General features: G+C 55.4%; 1 protein-coding gene and 1 long non-coding RNA gene across 5 annotated transcripts in view; one reads left to right on the top strand and one right to left on the bottom strand.

The window, feature by feature from the left end:
• Zfpm1 (zinc finger protein, multitype 1) overlaps window positions 1–17391 on the bottom strand; it is a 56228-nt gene that overhangs the window by 19688 nt on the left and 19149 nt on the right. For all 3 annotated transcript variants that reach the window (XM_039098006.2, XM_039098007.2, NM_001242627.1), the window contains exons 2-3: window positions 12188–12310; window positions 9780–9929 (exon numbers count right to left, since the gene is read on the bottom strand). In XM_039098006.2, coding sequence (XP_038953934.1) covers window positions 9780–9929; window positions 12188–12310 — 273 coding nt within the window. The remainder of the gene's footprint in view (window positions 1–9779; window positions 9930–12187; window positions 12311–17391) is intronic.
• On the top strand, window positions 439–10384 carry LOC120098606 (uncharacterized). Of its 2 annotated transcripts, XR_005496978.2 has the most exons (3): window positions 439–5342; window positions 6681–6800; window positions 7388–10384. It is a non-coding gene; the product is annotated as an uncharacterized LOC120098606 (long non-coding RNA). The 2 variants fall into 2 exon arrangements; XR_010060504.1 differs by lacking the exon at window positions 439–5342 and having other exon boundaries at window positions 5653–6800.

Below are 17391 nucleotides of genomic sequence, written 5' to 3'. Positions count from 1 at the left end.
GAGCCCTCTATGACAGCCTCTGCCTTCAAGGCTTCTGTCAACTTCATCTCGAACCTGGAGGCTGGAGTCACATCAGGATGCTGGCAGTTCAAACCCAAGCCTCTGGCCTGGCTCTGCCTATCCTCAGGCTCCCTAACAGGGAAAGGGAGTGGAGAATGACACGGTGAGGGACTAGTGTGCCTTCAGGAAAAGGGAGCACACAGCAGGCTGGTCCTGCCCTACACACACATGTCTCCTGCTGCAGCTCCCTGCTGACCTGGAATTGGGTAGCCTTCGTGGCTGGGCATTGGAGCTTGTCCTGGGGACCTGTTCCACCTTCCCACAATCTACAAGTGATCTAGACTATATCGTGACCTGGGGGTGGGGTGGGAAGTTGGGCAGAACTAATCAAAGGCAGGGGTGGGAGACGATGCCACTTGGTCGCTTGTGTCAGTGGAGCATGTCGGTCAAGCCTGTCAGACTCCTGTGGAGTCTGCGTCTGTCAGAAGGATTTCTGCTCTCTTCTATAACTTTCTACCCCCAAGATCAGGTTTCTCTGTGCAGCTCTGGATGTCCTGGAACTCACTCTGTAGACCAGGCTGGCCTCTACCTCAGAGATCCACCTGCCTTAGCCTCCTAAGTGCTGGGACTAAAGGTGTGTGCCACCCCTGCTCAGCTCTAATAGAGGTTTTTTAAAGGTCAAAAGTGTCCTCTGGCTTCATTACAATGGCTGTCCACACTTGTGACTTTCTGGGTAAGTTCCCAGGGCTCCCTTAAGTCCCTGCTTAGGCAGCAAATAAGAGGCTTTGGCTAGTGGTCCCCAAGTCACCCCATAGCACCACACATATGAGGAGGACAGGGAGGCTCAATGGCTTGAAGGATGGATCCAAGGCCTGTGGTGATTCCAGAGGACCCGGATAGCCCAGCTGGGGGCAGGGCCAGTGGGCAGAGCCCCCATGAGACACAATAAGGTACGATAGCATCTCGCCTCATCTCAGGCCGCGCTGGGCCCTTGCGTGCAGGATATGACCAGCCCTCGAGCCGACGGCGGCCCCTTTGTCCCATCTCTGGGGACCGATCTTATCGGTTGCGTCCACTGCCTCCATAATGGAAAAAAACGCACCGAGGAAATCAAAAGTTACGCACAGAGATAGAGAGGTAATAAATAAATAAATAAGTAAGAAGCCATTGTGGCTATGGGGAAGGGGTGCCTCTCAGAGAACAGCAATATCACAGGGCTGGCAGGGAGCGTCTCACAAACGCTGCTCACACGAGGGCAGTGCTACCCACAACTAAGCAGAGCTGCCTCAGTTTCCCTTCTGGGGCACGGTAAGACCAGGAGACAGGAGGAAGCGTGTCCTAGTACCTGTGCTCTCAGTACTGTGGCTGGACCCTGGACCTGTGTGGAACGCAGTCATGGGCATGGGGAGGGGCAAATCGGCCCACTTTGGCTGCTTTGCCTTACAGCAGCCACCTTGTCCTGTCCATATCCCCTGGAGAAAGGGCAGCTCTCTGGATGAGGCTGTCACAGCTGCCAGTCAAAATGAGAGGAATGGGACGGAAGCCAGGGCCACCACAACTTATTTCTACTCTGGTCATGATAGAAATGGCTGGGGCAGACACGACTCCAGCCAGGACAGGGCATGACACCAGAGGGAAGAGCGAGTGAAGTGGCGGTCAGAGCTGGCTCTCTCTCCTGTGGTGATGTTGCTAGCCAAGAGCAATTTACCAGTGATGGCCACAGTTGGTTAGGGGCTCTGCTAATTAGGGTAACTGTGGCTGATTAGCCAGTGGCAGCGTTAGACAGTCACAATGCTGGGGCGCAGAGCAGCAGCACTAACCATGCAGGTGGCATTATTAACCATGACACCAGTAACAACAGCTGTCCCTTACCACACACATGATGCAAGGCAGGCAGACCCGTGGTCTCCATTCTGAGATCACGACTCTTGTGGTTGAAATGGCATGTAGACCTTATAACTGGGGAGGGGACAGGAGGGAAATTGCTGGAAGACAATGCCTGTAGCTCCCCTGGCAAGGCTGGGACCTGCCTGGCTGATGATGTCTGGGCTGGCTGTGGGGCTGCTAGCTGGGCAGGAAGCCGGTGGGAGGGCGGAGAAGGAAGCCACTTGATTAGTGCCGCCACCAAGATAGCCTGCCCTAGCCACAGACAGCAGGTCCGGAAGGGGGTGAGGTCAGTAGGCCACACATGGTGGGCAGCCAGGCCTGGGGCCCCCTCTAGGGCTCCATCTGCACTTCCCACTGGATGTCCTGTTGTCTGTCCACTTACCCTCTGCCTACAGTGTCTACTGAGAGCTCCTTGGGCTGAGACTTTGTGGTAGGTAATGGTCTTCCTCAGAGCTGTCCATCTTGTCTGCCTCAGTTTCAACCTCTGTAATGGGGTACCACAGTGCCTCCTGCTGCCTGGAGAGTGTACTCTTTTAAGATGTCCTCAGGGCACATGACAGCCAATGGGATTGCTCTCAGAGCAGACCTGCCTGGCATGCCTGGCCCCTACTTCTGATGCCATGACACCTGCTGTGCCTTAGGCCCATTTATCAGGAGTCAGGAGGAACTCTGTGAGAATCTGGGCACTGGACTGCACACCCACGTCCCCACGCTCAGCCACCTTTCTGTCCCTTGGTCATTGGCTGCCGTTGCAGCTGCTGCTCAGATGGGGTCCCCAACCCCAAGATCTGTAGCAGACTGTCATGTACTAGATGCTCAGTGTACAAGAAGAAAGGCGGATGGGAAACAGCATGGGGACGGGGACAGTTTGGGAGTTGGGAGAGTCCCCCTCTTCTGCAGCTTCTGGGGCCCAAGACTCAAGAACAGTTGTCATGGCTAGTCTAGGACTCATGTGGACAGGGCCAGCAGGCAGCCAGGGTGCCCATCCCACCTGTCAGTCATCCTCCCATGGCCCATGCTGACCCTAGGCTATGACCTCTGACCTTTGTTTCTAGAACAATCACCTGCTTAGCCCACAGTCCCCCTTGATGGGGTCCCCTACCCCTGAGTATACTCAGCTTAGGCCCTTCCTGCTGTCTTCTGCTCCGACTATTCCTGGGTGGCTGGTAGTGTGGCGGCTCAGGAAGCCCCACTCCAACACCGTCTAGAATCATCTCTGGGCTTGAAGGGCAGTGGTGTTTCCCATACGTTCCAGGAGGGCAAGGCCGTCCTTCTGTCTTTCCAGCCCCTGAGGATGCCTGCCTGCTGGAGAACTCGGTGACTATTCAGGAAGAATATGCCCGACAGTAAAGATCCTTAGGTCTTTGCACCCACCTAGCTTCGGATTGTTCATAGCAATCGGAAAAACACGAGTCTTCAAAGGGGCTCCAAGCTGGTGGGCTGGGCTCTGAAGCTGACCCCAGGGTGACCCCTATCATCTACCATGCCCCCTCCCCCGCTGACTAATCTTAGACAAATAGGCCTATCAGCCGCCACGCCAGGCCCCGTGATAACGCAACATAGCTGGGATGATTTTTCCCACCCACACATGCCAGCCAGTAGGTCGTGGGGAGGGGAGCATAGCCAGCTATCGGCCCATCTCCCAGGCTGTCCATCAGGACGAGCCGTCCTGCCTCAGCCGCCAGATAACAGGCCTTGAGGTTCACACAGAAACCCCAGGCCTGCAAGATTAGTCGGCCGGACACAGTCTAGATAACAAGCTACCGCTCCATGGGAGGGAGGGGTCCTGTCTCCTGCTCCCTGGGACCCTGGGCAGGATATCTGGCTGGGACCTCCAACAGGAAATAGCCAGCACCACCCCCTGTGGCCCTAGCAGCAGCCCCTTCCACCCTGAGACCCTGGGATGCCTAACACGGATCTGTTCTCCTAGGCAAGTGATCAAATGCTGCCCAATGCCTTTCAGCATCTCCGCTGTCCGGCCAAGAATTCTGGGACAGGGTGTGGTTCAGAGGTGAAGTGCTTTCCTAGTGTTTTTGAGAGCTAGGATTCCATCCTTAGCTCCACAAGACAAGGTTGTGAGTGAGGACTGTCACAAATTCTGTGGCTTATATCCTGATCCCTGTCCCACCCATCTGGGCCCTCCGCTCTTCACCCCTGAGCTCGCCATAGCCCCAAGGCTCCATCACGCCATGACCCCAATGCCTTAGGACCTCTACACATCCAGCTCCTCCATCCTCGTGTGCCTTTCAGTCATCAGCCTAGAGATGGGGTCCTTCTCCAGTGCTGCCCCCTGCGCTCTCTCCCACTTGGCCTTGACACTCAGGCACCCCCTGTGCTGACTGACATTGTTCAGGGACACACTGGCCTGATACAGGGCCAGCCTTCTTGGCCCTGCCTCCAGGAGCTGGGATGGGCTGACTGGCTCCCACTCAGATCATAGCAGCTCCTGGAAAGAGTTCTGGGCTCCAAGAAACTCCTGGGCGGAAGAGGCACAGTCCTTCCTGCCCTAGTTGGGCAGCCTGGCTCGAGGCCTCTGCACACAGCTGGGCTCCCTCAGACCAGAACTGTGGGGTCAGCCAGGATGCTCAGTGTCAGCTGTCAGGAGCCACAGGGCTCCCTTCCCTGCTCTACTTTGTCTCTGAGCTGGGAGGTAGCAGATTTACAGATCCTAACTCTTCCTAAGGACTGTGCGCTCCAGTCACATCTTTTCCAAAACTGCACGGGAAGGCGCTGCCCCACTTCTAGCCAGTGTCCTCCTGTCCACATCCTCCCCAGGCCTCAGGATGCTGCCAGATCCCTACCCAGCCCCTAGACACTCCCACGGCACGCCCGTCTATTCTCTCTGTCCCTGGCCCCTATGCCTGAAGGCCTGTCTGTCTGTGTAGACCCTCCCAGAAGGCCAGGCCGGGGCTGTTCATCTAGCCCACAGTATATCCTCGCATGGATTCAGGGTAGTGAGCCCGTAGGGGTTCAGGTGGCTCTCCTGATGCTTCCTTCATTCCAGGGGATTCTAGAACTGAGAACTGGGTCCTGCCTGGGAATGGGTGGTCTTGGATCTCCTAGCATGTTCATATGGTGCTAACATACTCAGGGTAGCCTTCCCTAGTCACTCTGATGTCCTCTTGTCCCCTTCCCCCCTTTATTTTCTGCTTCAAGTTCAGGCTCTACCCCTGGATCCTCCTCTCAGACAGCGGTGACCAGGATAAGCTCCCAGTCAAGACACCCACCGGGCAGAACACTGCTGAAGTCCTGTTGATCTCTGCCCCCACTGCTAGCTGTGGGGCATTCATATTGGCTGCTGGTGGAACTCTCTGGGCCTCTGCACTTGCTTTACAGGAAAGCACACCCCAGGGATGGTTTGGGGCCACCTTAGTGACTCAGTTTGCCCTACCAGACAGACCCTCAGGGGGCTGGAGAGAGACTCATTACAGATGGAATGCATTCTGCTGGCACAGGTAAACAGTACTCAGCTGGTGTACTGATGGCTTACATGCAGCCTTTGGGGGGACATGGGGAGGTCATTGTCCCTCTGTGTCCCACCCCCAACCCCCGAGTTCTATGTAGTCTTTTGGAAGGAACTGGGTGGTCTATCAATTCCTTTGCTGAAGCTGGCTCTGGAGGAATCCCTAAGAAAAGGACCCACACTGTGATACCTGACTGACAGCAGCCTCCAGGCCTGTTTACTTCTGCTCTTTTGAGTCACTTGCTCAAGACCATGCCAGGGAGGCCAGGGGACACAGGGGACAGAGGGGTGTCAGGGGTGGGGGGAAGGGCTAACAGGGTTGGATGGGAGCTGTATCCTGACAGGGCTGGTGTGTTTGCAAGTCTCCTGACTTCAAGGCTGGTAATAGGAGGAGTATGACATTGGGGGCAGCAAGCTCCAGGGACAAGTCTCCACATCCCATAGCGAGGTGGCTGTGCAAGGTTACAGTTCTGCTTCCAGGCCATCTGCATAGCCGGATTTGAAACAGCCATCGCTCCTGCAAACAAAGTCATTTCGAAGACAACAGCTCAGACTCTCTCCTTCTCTATTCTTCCTCCCGTTAGAGAATTCAGCCAAGAGCCAAGGGAAGGCAGGCTTGGGGCTCAGCTTCCGGGAAGTTGTGTACAGAGTTCAGTCCCTGCACACAACTTCCCAGAGCTCTGGACCCACAGAGTGGTCTGTGGCCCAGCAGGCCCAGGGTGTATCCCTGCTGTGCCTCAGGGGGACATAAGCCCTCCTGCCCTATCCCTCCGATTTCCCCCTCACCTGTTGGGCTCACCCAAAGCCGCAGGCCCCAGGTGGCCACCTGTCCACTCCCGTCTCCCTTGGCTCACAGACTGTTCAGGCTCCAGGTCCTCTAGACCTTTGCATGTATTCTTTTCTTGTACCTCCCCTCTCTGGCATCTCCAAACCCCTCAGTGAGCCTTGGAAGGACTATCTCGGTCACTCTCAGCCCACAGAGCACTGAGTAGGACTGCCTGTTTTGTGCACTTACGGGCTTTTGTCCCATGTGCTCTGAAGACACTTTCCTGGCATCTTTTATAATCTACATGGGGCTACAGCATTCCTACTGGCCTGAAGAGGGTACACTGAGTCCACACTGTGGGGTCACTGCAAAGCAGGACCCTGGGCAGGGTGTGGCCATCAGACCTGTAGACAAGGCATTGCTGCCCACTGCTCTGAGGTAAACGTAACAGTCAGCTGCTCGGGGGTTTATGAGCCGCTTGTACCTTCATGTGGGGAAAAGCAGGCCGTCTGGTGGGTGACACGTTGGAGGGCCACGATGACTCTCCCCATCTCTACTTTACAGAACATGAAACCAAGGTCCTGAGGTCAGCAGCCCATCCCTAGACACTTGACAAAGCTGGGCTCCCGCCTCTCACAGCAGCAGCACTGAAGAGTGGCCTGACAGGACATAGACCTCTTGACGGTGGGTGAAAACCTCACTGTGCACGACCAAGACGGTGAAGCGCTACCGTCACTGAGTGCCAGGCAGGGGCAGGAGGGAGCCAGGGGCAGAGAAGGAAGCAGGAGAGGATAGGAAGTCATGATGGTGATGGTGTTTCTCACAACCTTGGGGCTGCACTCCAGTGTTTGCAAAGCAAGTGAGACTATAGTTAGGTCTGCAGCAGTAAACTCACTTTCTCCTTGGGCATGTCTGCAGCATGGGAACTGGGGGACCAAGTGGGGGTTTCTTGGGGGGGGTGTCTTTTTCTCTTTTTCCCATTTTGAGAGTGCATGCATGGTGTGCAAGTGTGCAGGCCCAAGGTTGTTGCTGGAAGTCATCCATCTTATTCACTGAGGTGGGGGTCTCTCAAGCAGGCAGAGGTCATCAATATGTCCGGTACTGCTAACGAGATGGCATTGGGAATCCTCTGTCTGCCTGGAACACTGGTGGGCTGCGATGTCCACCTGGCATTTATCTGAAACACCAATCGATGTGCTTAGGTGGCAAACACTTAAATCACTAAGCCACTTTGCGGCCCTTCTCAAAGGATTTTTCTTCATCTGCTCTAGGCCTGGATCATCGAGAGCTGAGCCGTCTCGTGTGTGTACAGCAGCTATGAAGAATAAGACCACGCCTTACGACAGACACTTTCTGGGGCCCGTTTAAGTCATGTCTCATCTAGAGAGGAGTTTGATGAGTGCCCCCCATGATAGTTAGAGACGGGATGTCCAGTATGGAGATCCCAGCCCTGGGCTCTCAGCTCTGTCGTGGGTCCTGTGAGCATCATCCCTCAGGGGAGCGGATGAGAACATCAGGCCCAGGCATCTCCCTGAGCCAGACAGAGCTGGAGGGAGACTCAGGGCCCAAGCCAGCTTCTCTCTAGAGAGGAACAATGAAAGACCTCTCAGGCAGGGTCCCTGAGACCTGCCAGGAGGGAGCTATGGTCCAGAGGCCAGCAAGAGTCACAGGCAACCCGCAAGGTAAAAGTGGCACTTGGTCTGTCCCCAGACTGGGCACTGCCTTCAGGCCTTAACCCTACAACCCCAGCCCAGGCTTGGGCGGCCCTGGAGATAAGAGGCCCCTGGGCCTCTCCTGCAGCTTCCCCACCGGGTGATAAGCACAGCCTGTGCGGGAGCAGATAGGCAATGGCTACCACGGCGGTTGGCCGGCAGCCGCTTATCAACCTCATCGCTGCCCACTGCGCAGAAATTCCTATCTGTGGGAGCCGATAGTGCACCGCCTGGCCCCCAAGGATGCAAATAACTCGGGAAGCTGGGGTGCACCCTGACCCCAAACCACAGCCCCTGGAGCATGGCCTTCACAGTGGGCAGGCAGTGTAGGCTGCAGGCTAAAGAAGGCCTCACTTCTCCATCTAAGAAGAGAAGGAATAACCCTTCTAAGGACGGGGACAGTGGGCAATGTTCCACACTGTTGTCGGGGACTTCACATCTGGGCCTCTGTAGCAAGACACAGTTCTCAGCCAGTGATGTGGTATGACACTGTGCTGGCCGTAGGGGGCTGACGTGAGGAGCATTCATGCCTGCACCCTGTTTAGTACTGAAGTCCACAGACACACGGGGACTCTGCCAGCCCCACGAGCATTGTTCACTTGCCGCTCGTAGATGTGGAACAAGGCCCTTTGGGGCTCCTGGTGCTGAGTCACTGACCTGTGAGTGGGAGAGGGTCTGGCACCCCCACAATTGGGTGCAATTACTCCCACCATGGTACTGAGATCTGAGGTCAGTGCCAGCTCCCACCAGGCACTCCAGAACAAGTGGACATCTTCACCATACACCCCTGCCGGGTCACCTAGAGCCCTGAGGGCTGTACCAAGCATCTGTGTACATGTGGCAGAGGGCAGTGCTCTGGGATAACTAGGTATGGGACAGTCTATGGCTGGACCCGATTTCCCCAAGGGTGCAGGTCCCCATTCTGGCTGTGGCCTCCTAGGTCAGCCCTCCCTCCATGGCCTCAGGTTGATGCCCCATGGTGCAGCTCCAGCCACACCTGCCGTTCTCTGTCACTGGCAGCAGACATCACCAATCGACTCCTGCACTCTTCCAATGCCTTGGGACCCCACCGAAACAACTGCATGTTCAGTTAAGAGTTCATTTCTACCCCTTCCCAAATTAGTTCCCAAGTTTCCCAGAGGAGGGGCGGAGTCTCTGCCCTGGAAAAGCCTTCTCTGATCCCTTTCTCATGCCTTCTACCCACAGACAGGAGTCTGGCTGTGTTACACCTGCATGTTCATACACAGCTGGCAATAACTGTGCACACATATGCCGCCCACCGCCGTGTTCCCTTGTTGAGGACCACACACCACTTGCCCTGCATGTTGGCTCTCAGAGCTCAATAAGAGCCCTGGAAATCACTGATGCCCATGGTTCCCCCATGATGTCTGTTTATCAGAAGCAAGAGTCCCATGACTGCCATGCTACTCGGGGACCTGTGAGGTCTGAGCTCCAGCTGCCAGAGTCACTAGCAGCACTCACTGTCTATGCAAAGGTACTGGCCTGACTGGCTTGTGGGGCAGACGGTAACCAGGAACCTTGGATGGGCTGTGGCCCCCACGAAGAGCAGCTGTCCTCGCACAAGCCCAGGCCCACCTGGCACCAGCCAGCTCAGCGTCCCAAGCATCTGCTGCCTGCCGGGAAGCCTCAGCTCAGCAGCTCCACACACATCCATCTACGGCCCCTCCAAGCTCTTGGCCCTGCTGTCATCTCTCAGGCCCCATGGCCAGTCACACCAGACCCTCCAAAGGCCTGGAGCACAGGCTCTGGGTGTGGGCATCTTCGAGATCATCTCAGACCACATTGCTTGGGCCAGCAACACAGACCTGGGCACTCGTGGTCCCCAGGGACCCAAGGTCCCAGGACAGCGGAATCCTCAGCTAGCCCAGAAGCCGGTAGCAAGGCGGCCGGGGTCACTTCACTACTATACAGGGTTAGTCAGACTGGTTACCTGGGCCACTCCAGGGACTAGCCATGGCTGACTCTTCTTCCTTTTCCTCTTTCTTCTCATCCTGGGGCCTCATCTCCAACTCTTGTCCCTCCACATCCTCAGGATCGTCTGGAGACTCAGGGGGTGCCGACACTGTAGGTAGGCTCACATCTGTAGAGAGGAAAGCATTGTCACATCCTCGCTGTGCTAGCCTATGACCAGGAGGGAAACTGAGGCCTCGGGGCACACAGTCACCTGCCCCTTGGCCTTCTCTAGCACTCCAGGCTTCCTCTTGGTCATGTCAAGCTCAACCCCTGCTGTTTATACCAATAATAATTGTTCTTTAGCTACTGTCTGTCGTAGCCCAGTGCCCACCCAGTGCACCAGGGCCTATGGCTTCCTTCTGGCTCTCTGGTCTCTGCAACAGCTAGGCCCCTCCACCAGCCCCGCACCCAATTCTAGCCCAAAGGGCATGTTTGCCTTCCTGGCGGGCCAGATAACCAGTGTGGCCCCCGATCGATGAGCTCCTGCAAAGCCCCTTGGGTGACGTCATGGGACCAGCAGATTATTAATACCGCGATAAGGGCTGTGATTAACATCAAATAAATCAATCCCGTGGTATAAAAGTCCTATTATTTTTGGCTATAAATCAAAGTGGCTGGCATCTGAGCTCCAGCCACCACCGAGAGGAGCCTCGCTGGACCCGCCTGAACGTCAGATATGCTCTAGCACCGTTATCGCGCCCATCACTGTGTTATCACGGCCGCCGGTGCCAGGTGCAGGCCTGGCTGTTTGTCCCAGATCCTTCCTGGCCCCACCCGCCTACCCCCCTCAGCAGCCCCAGCTCCCCAATCAGATAAAGGCTGGCTCCCCGGGAAGCCATGGGTCAAAGTCCAGCCACCGCCAGCCCACTTGCCCTTTGGCAGCTCGGCCACGGCTGCACCAGTGCAGCTCCTGATGGTAGCTCTGATGAAGGAGATAAGGTGCAGCTCTGAGCATGGCACCTGCTCTTCTGGAGGCCATCAGGAGAAACTGAGGCAGCCATCGCTTCGCCTCTCAGGACTGTGTGCCAGGCCTGGCCCTTTCCCTCTCACTCTTGAGGCAGGGGTTCCTGGGAGCTGGGGGTGAGGGGAGTCAGGCCATAACCCTCCTGGGGTTGTTGCCAAGGAAAGGCCAGAACCTTAGGCTGGGGGCTGGGCTTGGGATGAAAAGGGGAAGGAGAGGGTCCCCGGCCTGTACCCACTCACTCAGGGACCCTGATATACTGGTGGTGTGCACGGTGAGGAGTGTCCAGGGATGGGAGCCTGTGTAGAATATCAACTCCCCATTTGGGCTCTGAAGACTCTCTGATGTCACCTTCTGGCTTCTCCATCATTCCCTTTGTGTCTTCTCTGTAGTCCTGCCATCACAGTTACCTCCTTCTCGCCCCCTCCCCACCTCCATGTGTGTGCCTGAGCGTGTGTGTGTTACGCTCCATGTGTGATGGCTGAAGAACAATCTTGGAACTCCTTTCTTAGTCACTCTCTACCTTGTTTTTTTAAAAAATATTTATTTATTATATATGAGTACACTGTCGCTGTCTTCAGACACACCAGAGGAGGGCATCGGATCTTACTACAGATGGTTGTGAGCCACCATGTGGTTGCTGGGAATTGACCTCTGGAAGAGCAGTCAGTGCTCTTAACTGCTGAGCCATCTTTCCAGCCCTCTACCTTGTTTTTTGAGGTTCGACCAATCGGGCCAGGCCTGCTAGTGAGCCCCGGGGCTGCTCTGTGTCTACTTCCCAGTGTCAATGAGCCTGCAGCACACGTCTGGGTTTTACAGAGGTGCTGAGACTCAAATTCAGGTCCCCAAGAGCCTGGGTGGCAAGTCAATCGTTACTGACTGAGCCGCTCCCCCAGGCCTTTTTTTTTTTTGTCCCCCCTTGCTGTCCCCATCTACCCTCTCTTGCAGCTGGGAGCTGCAGGAGGAAGAAAGGCTTATGGGTAAGGAGAGAAGTGCTCCTGAAGCTCAGAGCTGAGGAGAGGCGGGCAGGGATCTAGACTCACAACCAGGTAGAGTCCAGAATACCTGGGTCAGGATGCATGTGCCCCTTAGATACTCCAGAGCTTGCTACCATCTCTCCTGAGCTCGGTGGCCCAAGTACTCTGCCCCTGTGAGGCCCCTCTTCCCAGGCCTTCAGGGGCTCCTGAAGTCTCACTGCTTTACATGCAGACCTGGCCTGAACTGTCCTCCTAGAGTTTGGGTAGTGTGGGGGTCTGTGGAGCTTCCTTCCATGGTCTGTCCTGAGGAGGTCATGGGACAAAGGGGCAGAATGATATTGGGATGAGTCTAAACCCAGACCTAGGTCAGATCCTTGTTGGGATGTGGGCTGTGTGACCCCAAACAAACCTCTTAACCTCTCTGGGCCTGCTGATCTGCACACTCACCTTCTCTGGGTGGACTTGGGGGCTCCTCTATGGCTGGGGCCTCTGGGGCTGTGGCTTCCTGTTCCATGGGGCTGATGTCCATGCCCTTGGCTTCTTCTCCGGCCTCCATGTCTCTGAGGGAACCTGTGGACATGAGTCCCAGCAAATCGTGAGGTGTTTCTGAATAAGGCCACCCTGGCTTCCTACTGGCCACACAGGCTGAGCTTTGGTGCCTGGGTAAAGTGGGTAACAGGATGGGGCCAGGGCCAGCTACCCACAAAGGTGAAAAGGCTCTGGGTCCCCTGGCACCAAGCATATGAACTCCACACCATGTACTCCCAGCCCACAGCAATTCCTAAGCTTTGGGGTCACTTTCTGCATGTTCTGTCCTTGCCCTCCCTGTGTCTGTCCCTCCCCAGAAATGGACACCCTTCTTGCCAGCACAAGAGCCCTAACCACACACTACCAACAGAAACCAACACGGGATCTTTCTGGGCTCAGAAGGGCCCTGCAGGCCTTCCTGCCTCACAGGCCACATGGAGACTCATAGGCCCACACAGGGGAGACACACCTGCTGTCTCTTATGGCTTCCTGCAGGACTCCTCTGTCAAGCCACCCTGTCCTTGGGGTTTGGCCCAAGGCTCTTCAAGGACAAGTTCTTGTGCTTATTACATTGAGCAAAACCATGATGGGTGCAAACATGGCAGATGCATGATCCGGCTCAGAATGCAGGTGTCCTTCACAGTGGGGGCTGGGAATCTTTCCTCCCCCTCCCTCCAGATCAGTAGGGGGCCTCCGCCTTGCAGTGGAGATGGCAGGATGGAATAAGTCTCCATGATTTCACGGTGACTACCAGGGGACCTAGAGGATACAATCTACGAGGTCGCCCTAAGGTATGGCCAACGACAGGAAGAGAGAACCAAAGGAACAGAGAACCAAGGCCCTACTGAAATCCTCACCTAGCCCGGCTCCCAGCTCACGTTCTTTAGCCATGACCCTGCCCCCAGTTCGTGCTCATTTGCCATAGCCCCGCCCCTAGTTCGTGCTCATTTGCCATAGCTCCGCCCCCAGTTCGTGCTCTTTACCACAGCCCCGCCCCCAGTTCGTGCTCTTTAGCCATAGCCCTGCCCCCAGTTCCTGCTCTTTTGCCAAAGCTTCCAGGGGACTCCTGCCCTGTCATTTTGTGGTCACTGAGGAGGGGAAGAGCTTGAGTCTCAGGCACACCCACTGGCATGGGAGGAGCCTTGAGTCTCAAAGCAGTGAGGCCTCAGGGGACTAAAGAAAATAAACCAAAAGGCTTCAATGTGTCAGAGTGGCTGAGGACACCTAAGGCTGAGGTGTCTGCCCCAGGGTGGAGGACAGGGCATGCAAGAGCCATCTTTGGGTTTTTGTTGTTGTTTTTTCTTTTCAGACAGGGTCTCATGCATTCTTGGTTGGCAGTGAATGTATTATGTCAATGGTTCTCAACTGTGAGTCCCAATCTCTTTGGGGGTTGAACGACCCTTCCATAGTGGTCTCCTAAGACCATCATAAAACACAGAGATTTACATTACAATTTGTAACAGTAGCAAAATTACATGGATGAAGTAGAAGGAAAATCATTTTCTGGTTGGGGTCACCACAACATGAGGAACTGTATTACAGGATCACAGCATTTGGAAGGTTGAGAACTGGAACTGTGTGGTAGAGGTTCCTCCTCCATCGCCTGAGTGCGGGGTCTCCAGGCTCACACCAGCTCACCTGGTGTATACAGTGTGGGGATCAAGCCCAGGGCTCTCTGTACCAACCGAGCAGCAAGGCTCGCCACTTCAGAGCCATTTCTGGAACCCAGTGTCTGCAGGCAGGCGGTGGACTCGTGGCTTGCCTCTCCCCAGAATCGTGGCACAGGCTGCGCCTTCTCAGAAGGAATGGAGGTTCTGTGGGAGACCCACAGGCCCGTGATATGACCATCAATAGCAACACAGGTCAGCCTACACCCAATTCTGAAGCTACTGTGGGATCCATATTGTTGGTTATGTCAACAGCACGGAGACCCATGGGGATGGGAGAGACACAGGCTGGGACCAGGATTTCAGAGCAGTCTTGTAGATGGGGTGCGTAATCCCAACCAGATTATCAGGGTCGGTGCTATCCTGCTTACACTGGCCGGACATCATTCTAAGGTGTGGGGATCTCATGTCACTGGACATTGCATGTGGCTGCTGGAGGTGGTAAGACCCCCACCACAGTGGTTCCTAAGCCAGGAACATGGGCGAGAGCAGGGGGTGGGACTGACTGTGACCTGTGGGAGACGGAATCTGTGCCAGCAATGCTGTGTAGTGGGTGTGAGTGAAAGCTCCCAAGCAGAACCCCACTACACTGGCCTCTGAGGTCTGCAAAGGAGGGAATATGTCTTCAGCCTGGGTCACTGGGGTACCGACACAAGTTCCCAGGGAGGGGAAATGAAGAAGGTTTCCTGGCTGCAGTTCTGTGGGTTCTAGTTCTAGACCCAGCCTCCCCAAATCTATTCCAGCTCCATTGCTATAGGAGGGTGGCAGGCAGGACTCAAGCCTTCCAGCAACAGGGCTAAGGCTCACAGTGGCAGACTCGATGCAGTCTGGACACCCCTGTTGACCCTTATGACCTTGTATCAGGGCTGGAAAACAGTGCTGCGATGGAGGCCCACCCTGAGCAGAGCCACCCTTCAGGATGCTGGAGACTGTTCTGCCTCGGCGCAGAACCTGTCCCTCTGTTGGAACTCCAGGCCTCTCCAGGGGCTGGGAAGTACCTGGAGTCTGTTACCTATTCCAGTAAATGGGATTAAGCCTGTCCTCAGGAACACTGAGGCTGGCACTGAGCTGGGCCAATGAGGGGCACAAGCTGAAGCATCCTTCCTCAGTGATGTCACGGAGTCCAACCTGGTGCCCACCCAGGTGGGTCTCCCACACCCAGGCGCCTGGAGCTGCGATGTTCCTCCATGTACAAGAACAAAGGCTAGCGCTCCTCACAAAGCCTTGTGGATGAGCGTGGAGAAAGAAGCCCGGCTGCAAACGGCTCATTCTGATGTTGTTAATTCAGTTCCAGAACAATTAAAATGGCTCTGATAATGCAGGAGACAATTACCACTGGCAAACAGCGTGAGCCCACAGATGGGATGTGGCATTCCTGCCTGGGGCCACTATGGCTTTCTGAGCCCTCGGTTGGCTCCAGTGGAGCCTAAGCTGGCACTGGGCCTGGTACACCTAGACCCGTGAAGACTGTGGAGAATAGAAAGGGGGAACTTGGCCCTGTAGGTCACAGGTATCTGCGAACCTTGGCTGGACACTGTCCCTTCGCAGGATACCCTATGCTAGGGTCCCTTTGGGGTACCTCACTGTTCTCAACCAGGTAGAATGACAGATAAAAACTGTGTCCTTGCTGTGTGACCTTGGACAAGCGCCTCTACCTCTCTGCATTCCTTCTCCTGAGCTACAAATGGAAACTATCACAGCTGCTGCCTCCCAGGGCTGCTGGCTGGCACTGTCAGGGTGCAGCATAGGGTGCTGGGAGCCAGTGCTTTGCAAACACCAGCTGTCACCGGTTCCTGCCAACAATGACCCAACGACCAGGGCCAGGTGATGAGGGAAGTGGTTATTAAGCACAAACTGTATATAAGAAGTCTCTGGGGTTGGGGATTTAGCTCAGTGGTAGAGTGCTTGCCTAGCAATTGCAAGGCCCTGGGTTCAGTCCCCAGCTCCAAAAAAAAAAAAAAAAGAAGAAGTCTCAGCACAGCACTTCTCAAATGTCCTTCCTTAACCCCTCCCACTAACATAGCCTAGTGAGGTCATCTTCCAGTCCTGTCTCAGTGGGGAACCTAAGGCACAGAGAGTTCATGCTAGGTTAGATGTTGGTATGTAGGGGTCATACAGAATTGTGAGTCAGACTGGATGCCATGGAGTGGGGGCATAGAAAAGTAAGTGAACCTGAGGCCATTCCTATCTAAATCCCATTTCCATAAGCAGCCAGTCATTACCTCCTCCCTCAAGAGGGAAGTCTGGGCTACACCCACTTTATGGATAGGTAAACTGAGGCCCATTCAACTAAGGCAGAACGGCTTGCCTATGATCCTCAAGGAAAGGCAGAGGATGCTGCAAGCAGAGAAAGGCACTTGGACCACATTCATACCTGACCAGACAGGCTGTTCCCTCCTCAGTACAGTCTCTAACCATACCCCCCATTACCCATAGTGAGACAGATGCTGGCCCCGTTGCCTGGCTACTGCTCAGGTTGGAGAGGTCTGAGTACAAGACTCCATTTCTCAGCGGCAGCCACAGGCCACCATGGTGGTCACCCACAGCCAGGGCAGCACTGGGAGCAGCCCCCACAGTGCCCCGAGCCCCTTGGTTATCACAGGGAGCAGACGCCCAAGCGCCCATCCGTCTCCTGCTCATTAAGCCGGACGCCGCTTGGGAATGAAAACATAATAGCTATTTGATTGGGGGTGAGATATTTTGCATATTGGCTCAGAGCTGATAGCGGAATTTCATCAACTCCCTTTTTCATGCTTTAAAACTGAATTATGGAGACGGGCTCCGTGCAGCAGGCTGATGCCCACTGCCTTCCAAGTCCTTGTATGTGAGGATGAGTGCAGCCCTCTCCGGGCTTTGAGGAGTGGCAATGAAGGCTGGTGGTGGTCATTCAGAAACTACCACACGGAGGTCACTGCAGGCCCTGGAAGGGGGACTAAATTCTCCAGTCTGTGTCACCCAGGCAGCATGGAGGGGTGTCCTTGGTCTAGGCAGGATTCTGTCATGGGTGAGCCCCCTATAGACTACCACATGGAGATGGGAACCCCACCCAGAGCAGCATCCACCTTTCCAAACCCTTGTCACCAGGCCAAGGCCCGCTGGAGCCTGCCTGGCCCAGGACCCTTCCTTTAGGGTCACCCAGAGATTCCTATAATGGAAGGGACAAAGGTGATCAGCAAAGCTGCCTGCCCATCTGAGGGCCGCAGATCTCACAGACGGATTCCAGGGAGAGCCCAGAGGACAGGCAGCCTCATCCCCAGCCACAGTTGTTTCATCTGCTTAGAAACTCCTCAAACCTTCCCCATGCCCAGTGCCAGACTCAGGACCAGGAGCTGGAGGCACAGGGCAACTAAACTTCTCCCCAAAGGAGCACAAGTGCCTATGCGAACGGCCAAGAGGGAGAGGTGTTGAGGGGAGGCTTCCGACTGATGACAAAGGAGGCACCTGCCAGTGGGGCCA

Source organism: Rattus norvegicus, chromosome 19 (assembly GCF_036323735.1).
Source record: "Rattus norvegicus strain BN/NHsdMcwi chromosome 19, GRCr8, whole genome shotgun sequence".
Classification (NCBI taxonomy): Eukaryota; Metazoa; Chordata; class Mammalia; order Rodentia; family Muridae; genus Rattus; species Rattus norvegicus.
The sequence above is the reverse complement of the archived record's forward strand: the minus strand, read 5'-3'. Positions and strand labels throughout refer to the sequence as shown.